This window comes from Pavona decussata, unplaced genomic scaffold, assembly GCF_977016875.1.
Source record: "Pavona decussata unplaced genomic scaffold, jaPavDecu1.1 SCAFFOLD_105, whole genome shotgun sequence".
NCBI lineage: Eukaryota > Metazoa > Cnidaria > Anthozoa > Scleractinia > Agariciidae > Pavona > Pavona decussata.
Genome location: NW_028145519.1, coordinates 1,285,523 through 1,305,647, shown reverse-complemented (window position 1 = coordinate 1,305,647; position 20,125 = coordinate 1,285,523). Strand labels below are relative to the sequence as shown.

Here is a 20,125-nt window from a genome sequence, read left to right as displayed (position 1 = left end):
TTCGATTCCTTTTCGGAATCTTTTTTTCAATTTAGTGGAATGTTAATTTATGTCACATGACACACCATCTCAAGTCATCGAGATCGCAAAAAAAAGAGGTAACATGAGATCATGCAAACAAAGAGAAAGTCTGACCAAGAAATATATACAAAGCATGCAAAGTACTAATGACAAAGTCTCGTCTTTTTTATTGCAATGCAGATGTAGATGAATGTAAACTTGAAATCTACGAGTGTGACGTTAACGCATCATGTATCAACACTGAAGGTTCCTATGCATGCAGGTGCAAAACGGGATATGCAGGAGACGGTGAAATCTGTACAGGTGCGTAGCAAAATATATCATTTTTATTTGAAAAACCCACTATTTAAGACCTGAGAACAAATTCGTATCCAGTCTTGGGAGGGTTCAACCCTACGATTATTTTGACACCGGTCCCAGTAGTGCTCTACCAACTGAGATATCAAGCCAACTGGAAGCCGGTCATAATTCTCACAACGGCTTAAGTTGCGTACCTAACTGGCATGTGGTCTTCCCTCTCTTTAAATCTTTCATCCGCAATTTAAATATATGATTTTTCATACATTCACTCTAAAAATTATAACTCTCTGTTGTTTCCCAGTTGTTTTACTAAGCAATTATGGCCATTTTTATACTAGAGGACGTATTATCCGTCTGGACGAACTTGGGCAAACATTTGTTGTTAATTTGGTTATTCGTCTGTAGTATAAATTAAGACGGGTACGAGACATGTTATGCGTCTGGACGAATTATCTTCCCTTATTCGTTTTGAACGAGGCACAATGGAAAATAATTCGTCCAGACGGATAATGCGTCGTGTGCCGTCTTTATGCTAGAGACGAATAACCAGACGAACAACAAATATTTGCCCAAGTTGGTCCAGACAGATAATGCGTTCTCCAATATAAAACGGCCATTTTCATTGTAAATAACGCCCATAATCTCTTCTTAACTTAGACCTTGATGAATGTGCTAGTCCTGAAACTAACGATTGCGACCCTAACGCCATTTGCACCAATACCGAAGGATCATATGTGTGTCGCTGCGTGGAAGGTTTTGAAGGCGATGGACGAAGCTGTACAGGTAAACGCCGATGGTGGAACAGGTATTTTATAAGCTATAACCGTTTTGTAACTAAGCTGTTCCATGTTTTTCTTTCCAGCCGTAGCTCCGGAATGCTCTCCATCTTGTGGTCCAAACGCATTTTGTCAGAAAAGTGAAACACCTCCTGTTTGTGTCTGTAATTCTGGCTTCCAAGGTGACGGATACAACTGCACAGGTTCGTGCATGTTTTGCTTATGACTGTGGACTATATCTCTTAAATTTTTATTTTTCAAATTAACCATTAGTGCTATTAAATTGTGTTCGTTTGTGTAGATCGATGAACTACACGTTAACCATTGTGTTGCCACTGAAGGCAAACAATTTTAATTTGCTAATAATTGACTGACCTTGTTTGTGACTTGCCTTAAAGTTGCCTTTTGTCATGTTTAAATGATCTTTTTTTCTTTAATTTGGTGCTATTACCCAGACGCATTTTCGATATTACGTGGACTTCCCAATCATCATGAACTTTGTGAAGACTATTGTAAAGGCAGCTTCTTCCGTTTTAATTAACAACTTTCACTCTGTTTGGTTTATGTAGATATCGACGAGTGTGCAAGCGATAGCGCAAATGAGTGCGACCCTAACGCTCTGTGTACCAATACTGAAGGATCCTATGTATGTCGCTGTTTAAAAGGTTTTCAAGGCGACGGCCTCAACTGCAGAGGTATGCAGAAGTCTCCACTTTCTTTCCCGCATTTATTTATTCAAATGAGTTTTGTAACCCTAATGTGTTGTAAACCAAAACCCAGCAACCGGTCTTAAAAAGAGAAGATGTTCTAGATAATAGAAATTGTACCTTGGAGTTGATAACTTTCTGGTTTTAAGGAATCGGCAAACTAAGGCACAGAAAATGAACTAATTAATCAGCTTAGATAAAAAAGCTTATTAGTGGCAAGCTATTCAGGACGATGCCTTCTAATAAAGAGGTATTCGTCTCAGTTTATGAGTATGTGAGAACAAAAGAGTCTTTAGCCTGCGAACGCAGACGTATTTTAGGCTGTCGCTTCTCTCCGGCGGAGAGAGCAACGATTGATGATCTCCAGTAAGCAAAACCGAATTGTTATTCATTGAGTTGAAAGCAGTTTCGAATTGAATGCCGGGAGTAAATGTACGCTTGTTCGCGTTTGCTTTAACTCTCGTCTTGCTCAGACAAGTGCTGCCAGACTGCAAAGCCGTCCTTTTTTTTTCTTTTAAAATTCACTGAGGAAGACGCAAATCGGCGAAGGCGGGTCTCTCCGCAGTCTCCCTCTTCAATTTGTCCCTTTCGTTCAATGACCGCGCGCGCTCGTAAAGCCGCCAGGGTAAAAATTATGGACTGCCAGTGCATAATTTTTAATTTTTGCCACTGTGTTTGCTGTTTCAGATTAACCGCGTTTTCGTCAGTGACTAATTCTGTTATTTGTTTGCGACGGTTGTAATTCGTTTGTGTGATATGCTTTGATTTCACTTTTGTGACAATCCGGTTTTTTTTTAAAGACACTGTTAAATTCTTCTTTACCCCTGTAGATTTTGATGAATGTGAAAGTCGTGAGTCCAACGATTGTGACTTCAACGCCTTGTGTACTAACGCTGATGGGTCATATGTCTGTCGATGCAATGAAGGATACACTGGAGACGGCAAAAACTGTACAGGTATAATATCTTCATTTTCGGTTGTTCACTACAATTCTATAGCGAATCCCAATGAATTAATAGTCAGAAAATAAACCCCCTCGGCGGCTGGTATATTGCAAGTGAATGCTCGAGGCTGAGAGATTGTCCGAAAAAACAACAGCTCACGGAGAAGCGAAGCTTCTACGGGAACTGTGAAATTGTGAAAAGTTTGCAAGTACAATGAATTCACGAAAAGGAAAACAACTAAATGTGGTTCATTGTTTTTATTTATATTTTGTAGATGTTGATGAATGTTCAAGCACTGAAACCAACGACTGTGACCCTAATGCCCTATGCACCAATATTGAAGGATCTTACGTTTGTCGCTGTCTAAATGGATTTCTTGGAGACGGACGAAACTGTTCAGGTACAAAAGAAAATTTAATTACTACACCGAAAATTGACTGAGTTTATCCTAATTTTCATGACATGTTGGAATCTTGTAAGCATTCAGGTTGGCATGTAGTCTTATAGCTTCGTCAGCGATCGAATAGCGAGCGAAAAGGAGGTGATTTTTGCGGGCGCTTGCATGGTTCACTTGCTTTACTATCCCTAATTAAAACAAGAGAGTACTCGTGGTCTAGATAGCACGAGAAGCATTTTACCAGGCTGCTGAGAAATGTGAATTTTGAGAATTTTCAAAGGCAACAAAATTAAGTGTTTTGTTTTTTATTGAATGGCTAAAATTTAGGGAATGTTTGTTTCGCTCTCCTCAGCGATTGTATCGTTATTCGGTAGTAATCATACGGAAACACATTGAACAGGGAACGTACCTAGTTCCTAGGGAGATTGCCCAGTGACCCCCTTAGAAAAGACAAATTAAAAAAAAAATGTGAATCCACAAGAAAAAGATAAACGGTTTTAGATTACACTTAAGTATTTCATTTGTAAGACTACAACATTAGAACCGCAGTGCACAGTGTAATAAAGTGTACCGCAAGGAACGTAATACTCAACAGCTTTATTTAAATGGTCACACCAAACGTTAATGATATACAGAAGCTATGGTCTCATGGGGGGTAATTCAGTGTTACATTCATAATGCTCAAAATTAATTAATTAATTAATTAATTAATTAATAACAAAAGTTCTAAAGCCAGCTATCATTTATTTATTTAGATGTGGATGAATGTGCCAGTAACGAAGCCAACAGCTGTGACGAGAACGCCTTTTGCAACAACACTAAAGGATCATATGTTTGTCGCTGCGTCAGTGGTTATGTTGGAGATGGCAAGAACTGCACAGGTAAACTTTCTTTGATCTTTTTTTTTTGTATTTTGTTATTAGTTTACAGCACGTTAACCTGACATCCAAAGTGTATTTTAATCTCAGCCATTGTACCTGGTTGTTCCCCATCTTGTGGTCCAGACGCGTCTTGTCAAAAACACGAAGACCGTCCTGTCTGTAGGTGCAACCCTGGTTACACAGGAGACGGATACAACTGCGCAGGTTTGTCTAAATTAAGCTTCCTTTTGTTACTATTTAATGAAAGCAAGATGGTAAATGTGGTGGGCAAACGTTGTTCGAACTTGGAAGAACAAAGCGACTCGACCTCTGGACCTAATCTACCGGTCGAACTACTGAGATAAAGAGAGAGCCGTGCCAAGCTAGGCCACTCAATCAGTCAGTCAGTCAGTCAGTCAGTCAGTCAGTCAGTCAATCAATCAATCAATCAATCAATCAATCAATCAATCAATCAATCAATCAATCAATCAATCAACTGACAGATTGATCGATCATCCATTCATCAATCAATCAATCCGTCCGTTCGTCAGTCAGTCAGATTATACGCGATTAACATGATATGCGTTAGGAAATTTCTGTATTTATAATCGCTTGAAAAAGCGATCAAAGTTAATAAAGCTTCATTTCTTTCTTTTGAAGACATTAACGAGTGTGTTGTCGAAAATAACGAGTTAAGCGAGTGTGACTCCAAGGCCTTATGTACCAACACTGAAGGATCCTACGTGTGCCGCTGTCTCCGAGGATATGAGGGTGATGGGAGGATATGTAGAGGTAAAGATGATCTCTTCTAGTCACTCTTCTGGTATATTAAAATTAAATAATAAGGGATATTTAGACCAGAGCGGCTGTGAACGTGTTCTTTTGAGACCAGAAAAGGATTACAATAATTGGTCTGTTTATTCAATTCAAACTCAACGAATACGCTTTTCTGGGTAGGCGGTATTTAGAAAATTAAGGCTTACTTAGGATATGCAGGTGATCTTGGTTTACTCGGAGTAGGCAACATAAAGTTTTGTGGTATTAAACTGCATATGAAGTGAAATTTATTTTTGTGAAGTTATAAAATAGAATGCATGAAATGTAAGATTCTAAAGTTTGAATTGCAGAGATGAAAATGACGATTTAACAAGCGCCGAAAGTTGGACTACTTTGACCCGAAAAATGGTTGGGAGATTTGGACGAGTTTATTACGAAATTCTCTCTAGAGGCAATGTTGTGGTCAATAGTTGTGTTTACCCTCACTGATTTTTTACTATGAGGGAAGCTGGTGCCATCTAACTACCTTCGTTTTCCCACTGATTTACAACTTTCATTGTTAGGGGCGCCAGCAACGCATTATCTCCCTCCTCTAGCCTTCTCTTGCACTATCCGCCATCAGTGTACCCAACATTACGTTAGCGGATGTTGTCACGTGGTGTTTTGACCGCGTTAATTTGAACAACCATTTTTCGGGTCAAAATCTCAAACTTTGGAATCTTACATTTCAGACGTTCTATTTAATAAGTTTTGCTTCATATTTGTCGTTGTTTTCAAAACAGACACCAACGAATGCGCAAGTAACACAACGCACAAGTGTAACGACAACGCTCTGTGTACAAACACAGAGGGATCCTATACTTGCCGCTGTCTTAGTGGTTTCATTGGCGATGGCAGAAATTGTTCAGGTAAATAAAATGTTCTAATAATCATTGACATTTCATTTAAATAGTGTTATAATATGTAAGGAATCCGTCACTATTCCCATATGTTAAAAGTTGTGTAAAGTTTTGAATATCTTCAAAATTATTATTAAACCCCATAAAAGACTAACATTCTTTCACTTAAAATAATAAATAAATAATAAACCATATCTCATTTTACATTAAACCCTACTATTTGCGATTAATCCATCATCGAGGTATGACCTTTGTCTGCCGTGATTCTCAAAAGTAGTGAAGAAAACGCCTCAAAACACCTTCGAATATTAATCATGTATCTTTGTGAAATCGTCCAAATCTTTGGAAACCATGGACCGCTCTTCCACAATCATTCACATTCGAAAATATTGCCAACATTTGCTCATGTTTTATAGATGCCGATGAATGCGCAAGTAATGAGGCGAATGAATGTCATCCCAACGCCTTGTGTACCAACACTGAAGGATCTTATGTTTGTCGTTGTTTAAGTGGTTATGCTGGTGATGGCAGAAACTGTACAGGTGAGTAAACCTTCACAAATGAACTTTGCAAATAGGATGACCAGTTTATTTCGAAAAAATACAGGGTTCTTTAGGAGAAGGGTTGTTCTATGTTTTATAGAAGCAGTTTTAACAGTGCTTGTTTTAAACAAAATCACGTCTTGGGTAGTATTTTCATTGCTCTCGACCTTTTATTGATTTACTAAGGCCCATGTGACGAATTTAGTACCTACTTGGGTCGACTCAAATTATTAAATTCGACATTTGATTTAAACGTCGAATTTAAAGAGTCGCATTAAATTCATAACAGAGGTTTTGTAGGTTTCGTTCCCAAGCCTTTTTTGCTTCGAGTATTTTCCCACGCTATTTCAAACATGGCGCATAATGGAAGCTTTTTGCTTTGCCTTCGCTTATATATTACTCAGCTCATTCGTGTCAGCAGAAGACACGAGAAGACTCGTTATGAAAGTGGCGTTAAACTACGTTCTAGCAAGGAGAAGACTGCTTCTGGGGGTTTCTCTTGTTTGCTCTTTAGTTGCTACTTTCGGCACGAAACATCAAAGTAAGCCACAGATTTCCCTGCCCTCCATCCTGGATTCTTCCCATCATTTTCTAAAACCGAGAATTTCATGCAAAACGGAATAGCAGATTTTAAACATGTGTATTTGGTGGGAGAAAAATAAGAGCTGCAAATCGCATCCGATTCCGCCATTTCGTTTCTCCCGAACCGCGCATGGCATTTAGAAAGAAAAGTAGATTTGTGGGTAAAACATAATTTAAAATAATTCAAAATAATTTATACATTCGATTCGGTACATACGAAGTATAACGACGTATAAAGCAACAGTAGAAGTTCCGTCGAATATTCGACTGGCCGAGTCGAAGATGCGGCAGAATTCGACGCATATAATTCAGATCTGTCGAATTTAATTGATTTAGACGTCGAACTTCACATGCATTTAACTGCTGAATTAGATTCGGCACATATGAAATTCGACGTTTAAACTGGGCCTTATATTATTAGAACTGACGATTGCTTGCAGTAAAAGTCGCCCCTAAATTTGATTGACGTTTCGTTGATCGCGGAGCAAACTAGATCAGTATTTGCAATGTGAAGTTATCTTTCCTTAAAAATATCCTGCAGAAATTCTTAATTTCACGGTAAAGGACACAATGTTTTCTCAAAATTTCGCAGAAAATTCCCCTATTTTTTTTTTTTGTTTCGAAATAATTTTTTTCGATTTCTACTAGAAGCCACCTCTACCCTCTTAAAACGCAAATTTTCTTCGAAATATGTATGAATAATAGTGTAACAAAAGTAGTATAACGATGTGTATTGTATTACATTTGACTATTTGTTGAGATTCCAATTTTATATCAATACATAATTTGCCCTCAATTCACAGATATTGATGAATGTGCCAGTCCTGAATTAAACGAGTGTGACTCTAACGCGTCATGTAACAACACTGAAGGGTCGTACGTATGTGGGTGTCTCATTGGCTATTCAGGAGATGGTAAAAACTGTGTAGGTGAGTCAATCGCTCTGTCTGTAAAATCGTGCGAGCCACAGGCAGCCCGCTCAAATGGCACGGAACTCTGGTTTATTGACCATGAAGAAATTAAGAGTACTGTTCTACTAACACCTGACTGAAGAGAGACAATGTGAAATAGTTTCTTGCCCAAAGAAACAGCACGGCGGCTGATGCTAGGAACAACCGACCTTCAGATCTGGCAGCCTACACGCTACACTCCACGCCTCTCCACGTGAACCCTTTCAGTTTATTGGAAATCAAATATTTACATCGCTGATCTCCACTGTGTTAAGAATAGAAACATATTAATTTCTGGTTACTAAACGGTAAACGGTCTCCCGGCAAAGAACAGCACCTACTTTAGTTTGCTCACTTTAAAATTTTCCCAATGAACTTCTTTTTCCTCAGTGGTCTGATATCGGGATTCGCATTTGTTTGGATATCTATAGTATTAACTACGACGTTTCTATTCTTTACTGGGGTAGATGTTCATTGCCGAAACGTGATACTATGATCTCATTATACATCTATCTTTCCTCAACTTCAGATGTCGATGAATGTGCAAGCTCCGAAACAAACGATTGTGGCGCAAACGCTGCGTGTAACAACACTCAAGGGTCCTACATGTGTCGCTGTCTTGACGGATATCAGGGTGACGGCAAAAACTGCACGGGTAAGTAAGTTTTTTTTGGTTTCTTTTGTTCATTTTGAATTTTTTTTTATTATTAATATATTTTTTTAAATAATAATTGCCCTTTTAATATTTAAGCCGCTGGTTGTTCTCCGTCTTGTGGTCAAAATGCCTTTTGTCAGGAAAATGTTACGCGTCCTGTGTGCGTCTGCAATTCTGGTTTCCAAGGTGACGGATACAACTGTACAGGTTGGTTAAGATCTTTTTTCCGTTAAAGTTACAAGGGTTAAATCAGATCAAAAAAATCGTCCAATCCTGTTGAAAAGGACATTTATCTTAGCCCTTTAAATTAGTCAGGAAACAGAAGTTTCTTTAGTACGAAATATCACGAAATGCTTGGGCTTGGACTATATTCGTAGACTGAGTATTTATTTGTATAGGCTTGTCGCCTCCAGTAAAGACTGTATGGGGACGTAAACACACTTTGAAACCGGAAACTACACATGCAGTACAAAGACCGCGGGCAAATTTATGATTGGGGAGGGTGGGGAGGAGGTGAGGAGGTGCGAGGGTGGTCCGGGGGCATACTCCTCGAAAAGGTTTTAAATTTGGGCTGCTGTGTAGTGAACAAAATGTAATATAACTACGGAAAAGTATTGGAGAGGGGAGAGGGGGTGGCAGAGTCTCATGTCCCTCAGCTTCGCGGACCCTGCTACAATATACAATTTTGTGTATGGAAATACAAGCTGTTGGGTTTGAAGGTCACACCTTAACAGTTCGCCGACTGGTCTTACACTGACACAAGTCTGCGAACTTTACACTGTCGTGTGAAGGTCGCTTGAAAATACCACTCAGTGGCGTAATGATCCCTATCTGTGACCACCCTGGATCACATCCATTTGTCCGCGGGGTTGGTGTGTGTGAGCTGATAGCATGCTTTTGATGATGCCCAATCTGTTTCTCAAAATTTCCTGCATGTCATATGAACCTATCTAAGTGCTTTTGTCATTATCGTCATTACCATTGTCATCATCAACATCATTTTAAATCCAGACGTTAATGAATGCCACAGTGACGAACTAAACGAATGCGACTCCAACGCCCTGTGCACCAACACCGAAGGCTTCTACATCTGCCGCTGTCTTAGAGGTTACCAGGGTGACGGCAGGTTTTGCACTGGTAAGGTCATCCCTATAAACAATTTATATCGCTGTATACCACTTTTTACAAACACTATATCACGTTATATACTTTATACGTGGCACATCACACACAAAAAATAATCCCAATGAACTTAATTTATTTTGTAAAAATCTTACTTATCAGTTTCCTATATTCAGGTATAGAACGTGCTGTTTTATATTTTGTTGACTTTAGTTTTTAGACCTGGTTATCATATGGCGTAGTAGTGAGTGCACTAGCCTCCAACAATAGACCTTTAGCACGGTAATTTCAAATTCCGATTTGGGAAATGACGTGAAAATCCACTTATTATAATTGGCTGGAAGGAGCATCTTACAATTCACAAAATGACCAAGTTTGATAGTCTTCCCTTTTTTATAACGGACATATGGCCCTGTCCATTCCGAAAATTTCACAGACCTTTTTGTATGGAGACGGACAAAACTTGCATGTCTCCATACATACGCGTCTGTAGAATTGGCAGACTTAATCGAATTGTGTCTTTGCTATTTTAAAAGACACGGCTCTCAAACCTGGCCATTGTACTAATTTAAGGAGCTCATTCCAACAGTATCGATGGATTATCGCCTGCTTAAGGATTTAAAGGTACCGTGACAAAAGAGAATCGTATCCTGAGTTTCCTTTCTCCCTGCTTGAAGGGTTGGTTCTTAGGTTCTTCGCCCTCCTCACGAACCAGTATTTCTAAATTTCAATGTGGGCTCACCGATTCTCGAATCCGAAAGCCCCAGGTTTTTTTCCGTTGTCAGTAATGCCATTTTCGTCAAACAAATTTCGAAATAGAAGTTGGGGGAGGCTTTTAGGTAATATATTAAACACGATGAAGGGTGTTTCGTCCGATTACCAAACACCGAGGGGAGGGTTAAAAAAAATGAGGTGCAGCCGAAACTGTTTTAAACAAACTTCGAGATTGTTAGAAATCGGATGAAACACTCCTTCGACTGCTTGATATAGCCTCTCAAAACCATTTAATAATTTTTGGAGAAATCTAAATCAAAAGTTCATCAAATTTTATGATAATTAATCATATTTTCGGCCACCTCATAGCTCTTAGAACAGCTCACAGGATTGGCTGAAAAACAATAGTGGAGTAGTGAACAAACTACACAGATAATGGACACTAGAGTTGAAACAGTAGAGCTGCGTGATATACAGGTCCAACGATGCTCTAGGAGCTGCGTGCTATCTACATCACTTTCCAAATCTTCTTCGTGGCAGGAATTTCCTTTAACTTTTCTGCAAGGACTAAATAAATAAATAAACAAATAAATAAATAAATAAATAAGTAAATACATAAATACATAAATATGTCAAGGAGTTCTAGCAGGACGCTGTAAACAACCAATGTACACACGTAAATTTTGAACGGGAATTGTCCATCGGTATAACAATACCTGTTAATGAATTTGCAGATGTCGATGAGTGTGCTAGAGATGAGATAAATGACTGCGCCCCCAACGCCCTGTGTACCAACAACGAGGGATCCTTCGACTGTGGCTGTAAAAAGGGATATTCTGGAGATGGCAGAAATTGTTCAGGTATATAAGAGTTAAATTTATATGATCTCTGTCAATCGTAAAAGCGGCCAAAGTCAGAAGTAGACAAGATTTGGAATGTAGTTTTGAGGAATTTGTGAGGAAAACGCGGTAGCTTTAGGTAGTACTTAACATGTTTTATTTGAAGACCGCAGAAAGTGCTGAAGATCTCCAATGCTATTCGTTTATCTCTTCTACGGCAATTTGAAACACGCACCTCAATGTGAGATATTTCCTGCTCCCTTTATTACAGATATTAATGAATGTGCCAGCTCTGAGGCGAACGACTGTGATCCCAACGCCCTGTGTACAAACACTGAAGGGTCCCATGTGTGTCGCTGTCGTAATGGATACCAGGGTGATGGTAAAAACTGCGCAGGTGGGTTAACCTTTGCAAAACGGTTTTCCTTTTTGTTTTGTTTTGTCTTGATAGCGTGTTTGTTGTTGTAACGGTTTTGTCTTTTGGTGGGAGGGGGTTAGATGGTGGTGCCTTTAGTGCCCTTTCTACACTTCCTTTAGCAAGAGGTTAAAAACGTTCTGGCAACATTTAGCTCCGAATCCCAGTACCTGCTGATAGTTCCAGTTCATAGATCATTTGTTGTCTACATATTTTGACACAATGAGCATACTCGGATTATCTTTCATTCTGTACGAACATTACGTTCCCTTAACCCTTGACGGCCAAATACGAATCAGCTTCTAATTTCTCCTTGCAATAACCGACTGCTTGAGTAAATATGAGAGTCATGATAATACAGAATAGAATCACTGAAGATAAAATGTCCTGATGTTTAAACAAATTCTGAGCAAAGACGATAACGAATAGCCTCTGTCAGGATTTTATGACTCTACAAATTATCCCTAATTACAGACATTGATGAATGTGCAAATCCTGAGTCAAATGGGTGTCACCCCAAAGCCAAGTGTAATAACACTGAAGGATCCTACGTTTGTGGCTGTCTTAATGGATACCAAGGCGATGGGAAAAATTGTACAGGTAAATATGTCACTTTTTCGTGAGTAGGGAGAATCGTCGTTGCAATAGATCATTCATGCGAATTTTGTGGGACATGGGTACTAATCCAACTCACGAACATCTTGTTTAAGAATAATGTCTTCTTCACGGGCATACTCGGAAAGTGGAAATCCGAGTGCTCGACCATCAGGAGTCGAACCTAAGACCTTCCAATTACTGGTTTGGATGCTCTACTACTGAACTACAGGGAACTTGTGGGAACTAAGGTCATTAAACTAGTTCCATAAGAAATATGTGAAAAATTGGTAACCAGAATACGTTACTATTAGGGCCTAAAGAGTTAAACAAGATAACCAGCCATATCAGGAGCGGCATCTCCTTCATTCCACAGCCTTTGGGTTTAAAATTAAATGCACATTTTAACATCCATAAGTCGTAGCTCGGCTCGTTATTGGCTCAATCAGTCTTTGAAATCAATACAGTGGAACCCCGAGTTTACGATCGTCGATCTAACGATATTCTCAATTTAACGATCAACATGCTATGGCCCGGCAACAGTTATTTATAAAGCGAGAGTTCGTTTACAACGATATCCCGATTTAACGATATGATTTTGCTGTCCCCTTGCCATATCGTAAAATCGAGGTTCCACTGTATATGACTTATCTCAAAACAACAAAAAATACAAACTATGACCGCAGAAAAATAAGATACAAGTTTCTTATCCCTCAAGCAAGAGTCCAGCGCGTAAATTAAATGTATTTTAGAAGTAATGGCCTTGCAAAAGACGCTTGTTGTTTACCGGCCATGTCAGTCATTTTCGTTTTTTTTTTAATTGTCGATTAAGAAGTCAAAGCTGGAATGATAAGCTAGAGCTCTTTTAAACCCTTACTACTTGTTTAAGCACTATTTTGTTTCAATTCTCAGTGAGAATTGATTATCTGACGAAGCAACAAATGTCACTTGTTGCAAATCATTGCTTCGGCTTTTGCGGCATATTACAGTAATTTAAATGAATGACATTAAATTCACATTCTTTTCTGAATTATGTATTACAGATACTGACGAATGTGCCAGCCTTGAAACAAACGAATGTCACCCAAATGCTTCGTGTAATAACACTGAGGGATCTTACGTATGTCACTGCCTTGACGGATATCAGGGCGATGGGAAAAACTGTACAGGTACATCCCGATTTTCGTTCTAATGCGTCATTCACGTTTTTCCAAGGAACACCAGATTACTAAGCACTTGTTGCTTTTTCCTTTAGCCATTATTGTTGGTTGTTCTCCATCTTGTGGTCCAAACGCTTTTTGTGAAGAAAGTGGTGAACGTCCTGTGTGCGTTTGTAATTCTGGTTTCCAAGGTGACGGAAACATCTGTACAGGTTGGTCAATATACATATTGGTAATCTTAGCCTGAATATATTCCTGTGATGATAACAACAATCCTAATAAGCAAGTTCTGGGTTTTGATATTCCTGCCTGGACTGGCTTTTTTGAGTTAATTTAAATGGCCCGGATAACTCGAATAACTTCCCGACCTCGTCCCCATATTAAGGACAAAAAGAATCACTTCAGTCAGTAGTAATATTCATGCGTTTACTTGTGAAGTGAGGATACCCTGGAACGAATATACAATGGCTTCTTCGCGAGGTGACATCCAATCTTATTTCAAAATTGTCCTTGAAACGCCACGAAACCTTTTTTAAAATATATCCGTTACGCTTACCGGATCCACGCTTTCGGCAAATAGCAAGGTCACCCTTTTGGTGATTCGTGTTTCCCTTGAAGAATTTTAATAGCAAACTAACTGTTTTGCAGTCTGTATACTAACATCAATGGCGCTCTTGGCTCTTGTACATATGCACATTCATTTTCATATTCATTATCACATCCAGACGTTAATGAATGCGAGAATGACGTACTTAACGAGTGCGACCACAACGCCCTGTGCACCAACACTGAAGGTTTCTACATCTGCCGCTGTCTCAGAGGTTACCAGGGAGACGGCAGGTTTTGCACTGGTAAGGTCATCCCTATACACAATGTACATCGCTGTATACTACTTTGTACAAACACTGTGTAACGTTATAGGTCACGTTTTGCACTAGTAAAGTCATCACTCATCATTTGCCACTAACACCAAACATGATCTTGTCCGTTTAAAATCTAAACTATCCTCGTTTTTTCCCTTTTCAGCCCTTGCCGTTTTTAGTTCTCGATTTTGCATGCATTTATAACTTTCTCGATGTTCTTTTTACGCCTTTTAATGATCAATTCTATGTAAGCAAGTGTTGAAATCTTCAGCCTCTCGTGACGTTCACTGAATTCCCAACTCTCTGGAGTACATAACAGAGTCATTTGTACGAGATAAAACGATCCCTACTTACCTATAAAACGTTGTTTTAAAATATAATTCAAATGACGCGAATTGGTCGGATCTCAACAAATTCACGAAGCGCTCCTAAATGAAGATGTATCCTAAATAATGTTTCTTTACAATAGGCGATTGTTGCAAAAAAATAAGACCCAGCTCCATCTAACAAACGTTTTCACTAACATATATTATCGTTTACAAACCTAGATGTAGATGAATGCGCGAGTGCTGAGACCAATGACTGTGGGCTAAACGCTCAATGCACCAACACAAATGGGTCGTACTCCTGTAGCTGTAAAGATGGTTACCTGGGTGATGGCATCAGCTGCACAGGTTAAGATTTATTTAGCTTCAGTAAAAATTCTCTTATTATGCTATCTCATGTTAAGTAGAGCGTAAGTGTTTTTAAATTGGAGTAAGACTACTAGATTGAGTAAGTGTTCGACAGCAATCAGTCGCGTTCCAGAAACGCCTCTTTATGCATGCTGATGGCTATAGTTTGACATTCTAAGAAAGTGATTGTTGCAGCTGGCCATGCTTGAAAACGTGCGCTTTACAATGGGTTGTTTTGCTAGCATTTGGTATGAGTTTTAAAATGCTAGCCCCTATTCTTACGATATGAAATCTTGCTGCTTCCAAAAACAATGTAAAACACCCATGCGTGTTATATCTCTTTCAGACATTGACGAGTGTGCACGGAATGAGACAAACGAGTGTGACCCCAATGCCATCTGTACCAACACCGAGGGATGGTATGTCTGTCGATGTATCACAGGATACGGGGGAGACGGTAGACGTTGTGTAGGTAAGATGGATTAGATGACATTACAGATATAGGGTGACTAACGGAATATCTGAATCTCTATGAGCGCCTGCTCTCGTAAGAAATTCAAACCTCTATTTATTAAGCAATTACGGTCATTTATTATACGACCTTAGTCGACTAAATCTACCTTAAACTTGACTTTTACCAAGTTTAAACCCTTATCACTGATACGATTTTGGAGAAAATAAACGTTAGCCGCTTTACGGAGCAAAGATGATAACGAATAGCCTCTGTCAGGATTTTATGACTCTACAAATTATCCCTAATTACAGACATTGATGAATGCGCAAATCCTGAGTCAAATGGGTGTGACCCCAAAGCCGAGTGTAATAACACTGAAGGATCCTACGTTTGTGGCTGTCGTAATGGATACCAGGGCGATGGGAGAAATTGTACAGGTAAATATGTCACTTTTACGTGAGTAGGGTGAATCATCATTGCAATGGATCATTCGTGCGAATTTTGTGGGACATGGGTACTAATTCAACTCACAAACATCTTTGTTTAAAAATAATGTATTCTTCACGGGCATACTCGGAAAGAGGAAATCCGAGTGCTCAACCATCAGGAGTCGAACCTAAGACCTTCCAATTACTGGTTTGGATTCTCTACCACCGAGCTTCAGGGGACTCGTGGAAACTAAGGTCATTAAACTAGGTTCATGGGACAAACATCCTACATACTGCTAGGATTTGAATGTTAATGTATGGCACATGCGCGGTGGAATAAATGTGATTCCAGAAGTAGAATTGTTAGCTTTTTAAAGCCTCTACCTTACTCAATCCCTTCAAAATCTCTTGTTCTGAACACTAGACATCAACGAATGTGCAATTCCTGACGGAAACGAGTGTGACACCGACGCTGTGTGTAACAATACTGAGGGATCTTACACGTGTCGCTGTCTTGCTGGATATCAGGGTGATGGTAAAACTTGCACAGGTGCGTATCATAAAAGAATTGGATGTGTGTCTTTATCCGTCTGTAGTCTGTGGTTATTGTGAACAAATCCATCATCCATCATCACTTGTTCTCACTTTCAGATTTCGATGAGTGCAGAAGCCCTGATACAAACGACTGCGACAGCAGAGCTAAGTGTAACAATACTGAAGGATCTTATGCCTGTCGCTGTCTTGAAGGGTATCAAGGCGATGGTAAAAACTGCTCAGGTAAGTAGTTATTTCTTGTTTCACTGACTTGCATGTTTGTCAGAGAAGTGGTTTTCATTGTTAAAAGTTAAAGTAAAGTAATTTATTTCATGTCAATAACACGGGGAGTGCTTACGCAATCTCCAGAGGCAGAGGCTCATGATAAAGTGCTTGACAATAATCCAGATCTAATTGGAATTTGGAAATGTTGGTTTTCGAGGAGAGAGAAAAACCTCTCGGAGCAAGGACGAGAACCAAGAAAAAAATTGTTGTTGTTGTTTCTATTTTTCTGTTCTGTTTGTCGTAAATACAGCTCCACCTCACATTCCATCACTTGTCCTTACTTACAGATATCAATGAATGTGTCAGTTCTGAATCAAATGATTGTGACAACAACGCTGTGTGTAACAACACTGAAGGCTCTTACACATGCCACTGTCTTGATGGATATCAGGGTGACGGCAAAACCTGCGCAGGTAAATGTTTTTTTTTTTTCTTTAAATTAAAGTTGTAAGACATCTTGGAAGTTGCTTTCAGTTGTTATGTCATAGCTTTGAGGGATGACCTGCACCGTTTGCAACGTCTCACACTCTTGGTAGAGAGGACAACAGAACGAACAACAAAACAGTGGAGCTGCAGGCCACCAGAGTCCAGTGAAAATAGAGCTTAGACCAGATGCAGGACTACTGGAGCAGAGAGGCATCTCGGTTTTCGCAGCGCGACGGCCGAACCGATATGCAGATCGACGCCATTTTACTGTCAGTGTTAATATTTTAAGCATGTTATGGTAGCATTAGGCGGCATGGACAAAATAAAGTAAACCAACCTCAATAAATTTAGTACCTGCAGAAAATAAAAATTTTACTTTAATTCCATTGCCGCCATACCTAGCGATAAGCAAAACTTCAAAATGACTTGTTTTTGCGTCCAGTCACAATAAAATCAATTTTCTTTTGACGGTTTTGTACATTGTGACTTTGTCGGTGGTTTCTGCTATTTGTTGTCTGTTTGTTTGTTTGTTTATTTTTAATAACTTGTAACGTGCTATTCGAATCAATGGTTTAAGTTAGTTTCCCCGCTCCCAGAGTCCATATGTGTTTTTTCAAAAGCACAAAAGAAAGGACAATTTGCAAATAAAACTGGCCAGGGTGAGAATCTGATGCCATGGCAGAGAACGCTTTCCAGTGTCTTGTATTTAATTGTCCTTGATACCAAGTCAAAGTACATTGAAAGTACAATCTAAACTCAAATCTTCTCATAAAAAAATAATGGCCTTTCACTGCATTTTTCGTTAAAACGCAGATGTGGATGAGTGTGAGAATGATGTCTGTGATTCAGACGCCACATGTACCAATACTGAAGGATCCTATCTCTGCCAGTGTGACCAAGGATATACCGGAGACGGGAGAACATGTAGAGGTACAATCGTTAGTTGTAGTTAAGTTCGGTAAGATACCAATTTAAAGGTTCACTGGCTGGTAGGCTGCTTGACATTCGTGATGTTAGAATACCGATGAACCACCTGAAAGCGATCATTCGCCAAACCAAACCTACCCATAATACTGATTGGCTCCCGGAAGTCATGATTAGAGCATTAATAGGACCGTGCATGTGCGTGCAACGCAGTCGCCCGATTTTGTTCATTAAGTAGTATAATTTTAGACCGAATTGAACCCCACTTAGTCCTATTACCATTTAACAAATGGACGGCAGTTTTTTTATGGACCATAACTCATAGACCATAAAATTACGTCATAAAATCTTCAAAACCCACTGCCAAATTTTGAACATTTTTTGGCGTCATTTAATGGTCTATGAGAGTACAGACTATAGAAAACTGCCGCCGACCCTTTTGGGGGCTTGAGGGGAATACGAGCATTTTTATTGTCTGCACTCTTATAAACCATTGCTAACAGCCAATCAGCCAATCAGAATTTTGTTAGTTATTGTAAAATATTAATTTAACCACTACCTTCACGAAATCCATTGAATTGGCTATAATTTAAGAGCTCTGTGACAAATTTCTCAAGGGCGAACATCCGAACCCCCCTCCCCCCCCCCCCCCCCAACTATACCATTCTTCCTGATCCCGAGAATACGTGATAGGGATATCCAGTTTAGCCTGTCTGTTGAAGTGAAACATTGCATTTTAATACGATACACTGCTTTCGCTTAATCACAGATATCGATGAATGTGCAAATCCTGAAACAAATGAGTGTCATTCTAACGCTTCGTGTAACAATACTGAAGGATCGTATGGGTGTCGCTGTCTTGATGGATATCAGGGCGATGGTAAAACTTGTGCAGGTAAATAAATGTTTATGGCTGCAATTAACGCTTCTTCTATTGATAAATTCTGATCAGAATGTAATTAATACTTAAACATTTCAGCCATCGCTGTTGGTTGTTTTCCGTCTTGTGGTCCAAACGCGTTTTGTCAAGAAGGCGATGGACGTCCTGTGTGTAGCTGCAACGCTGGTTACCAAGGAGACGGTTACAGCTGTGCAGGTTCGTTGTATCGTTATGTTTTCACGAATCGTACGATTTTGGAAGTACTGTGATAGTATAGGTGGAGTTGCGTTAAATCTAGTGCGCGCGCCTAATGGATATTTCTAGGTATCATTCTATGGACAAAATTCAAATAAAGTCCTTGTAGGCTATAATTCGAAGCGCAAAAACCTTTTTTTTTCATTTCCTCCTTTTTGGAAGCACGAGGATTTTTGGGAATAGATTTCAGTTCCTAAACGTTGCTCTTGATCTGAAATCGTTGATGTTTTACACCCAAACCTGACTTCAAAGAAAACACTTTTGTCCCTCAAGAATCTTGACGTTTTTCGAGAAAAAGTCGAGGTATTGATTATATGCCTGACGATGTTACTGTCAGACCAAGCTATAGCTTCCTCTCTCGCGTCTTATCTGCTTTCCAATGAATATTGGTCATTAAATGCATTTTTGCGGATTACCGTTCTTTTTATTGTCGCTTACAACCAAATCACAAATAATGGTGAACACAATATTTTATTCAAAAGTCCAATGTTTCAGCCGAAGAGATAACAATAATTGATAACAAGAGAAAATAGGAACAGCTTGTTAAAAATGTATTAAAATCGTTTGCTGTTTACCTACACATTCAGATACCGATGAGTGCGAGAACACTGAGCTAAACGAGTGCGCTGCCAACGCCCTGTGTTCCAACACTGAAGGTTCATATGACTGTCGCTGCCGTAGCGGATACACTGGAGATGGAATAAAGTGCAAAGGTAATGTGTGGAGTGAATTGGCCATTCTTGCTATTTGTTCACCCTTCCTTCTTTTGCGTCAAGGGTAGGCCGCAAAAATGTGGTACGGGGACGGCAACGAGAACATCACAAAACTATATATTAAATGGGCAAAAACGATCTCTCTGTACGAGTTGTATGTATTCCGGTACATTTTTCTTACCGTCCTTTGTAAAAAATAACAACGTGAAATACCAAATTCAAGGTACTTTGGAGAAGGTGAGCACATGACGGTGAATGTTTCATCCTCTTCTTAATTTGAAGGCTGTTCCTGACAATGATCGACAATTCAGTTCCTGGATAGTTAAGCCACATCGATGCAAGTTGAACGAGTTGGAATAATTATAACCTTGAACTAGTTGAAATAGTGTGAATTTATATTTTCAAGTTACGTTTTGTTGGTGTTCTTGTCCTCGT

At 39.3% G+C, this 20,125-nt stretch overlaps 1 protein-coding gene across 4 annotated transcripts in view; it reads left to right on the top strand.

The window, feature by feature from the left end:
• The window catches only part of LOC146471294 (uncharacterized), a 130,782-nt gene that overhangs the window by 61,636 nt on the left and 49,021 nt on the right, over positions 1-20,125 (top strand). For all 4 annotated transcript variants that reach the window (XM_085120980.1, XM_085120979.1, XM_085120978.1 and 1 more), the window contains exons 54-84: positions 202-324; positions 979-1,104; positions 1,184-1,300; positions 1,667-1,792; positions 2,635-2,760; positions 3,023-3,148; positions 3,901-4,026; positions 4,114-4,230; positions 4,666-4,797; positions 5,565-5,690; positions 6,098-6,223; positions 7,609-7,734; positions 8,285-8,410; positions 8,507-8,617; positions 9,422-9,547; positions 10,981-11,106; positions 11,357-11,482; positions 11,975-12,100; positions 13,138-13,263; positions 13,350-13,466; positions 13,980-14,105; positions 14,666-14,791; positions 15,138-15,263; positions 15,557-15,682; positions 16,098-16,223; positions 16,325-16,450; positions 16,780-16,905; positions 17,732-17,848; positions 18,612-18,737; positions 18,822-18,938; positions 19,565-19,690. In XM_085120980.1, the coding sequence (XP_084977106.1) occupies positions 202-324; positions 979-1,104; positions 1,184-1,300; positions 1,667-1,792; positions 2,635-2,760; positions 3,023-3,148; positions 3,901-4,026; positions 4,114-4,230; positions 4,666-4,797; positions 5,565-5,690; positions 6,098-6,223; positions 7,609-7,734; positions 8,285-8,410; positions 8,507-8,617; positions 9,422-9,547; positions 10,981-11,106; positions 11,357-11,482; positions 11,975-12,100; positions 13,138-13,263; positions 13,350-13,466; positions 13,980-14,105; positions 14,666-14,791; positions 15,138-15,263; positions 15,557-15,682; positions 16,098-16,223; positions 16,325-16,450; positions 16,780-16,905; positions 17,732-17,848; positions 18,612-18,737; positions 18,822-18,938; positions 19,565-19,690 (3,849 nt within the window). The remainder of the gene's footprint in view (positions 1-201; positions 325-978; positions 1,105-1,183; positions 1,301-1,666; positions 1,793-2,634; positions 2,761-3,022; positions 3,149-3,900; positions 4,027-4,113; positions 4,231-4,665; positions 4,798-5,564; positions 5,691-6,097; positions 6,224-7,608; positions 7,735-8,284; positions 8,411-8,506; positions 8,618-9,421; positions 9,548-10,980; positions 11,107-11,356; positions 11,483-11,974; positions 12,101-13,137; positions 13,264-13,349; positions 13,467-13,979; positions 14,106-14,665; positions 14,792-15,137; positions 15,264-15,556; positions 15,683-16,097; positions 16,224-16,324; positions 16,451-16,779; positions 16,906-17,731; positions 17,849-18,611; positions 18,738-18,821; positions 18,939-19,564; positions 19,691-20,125) is intronic.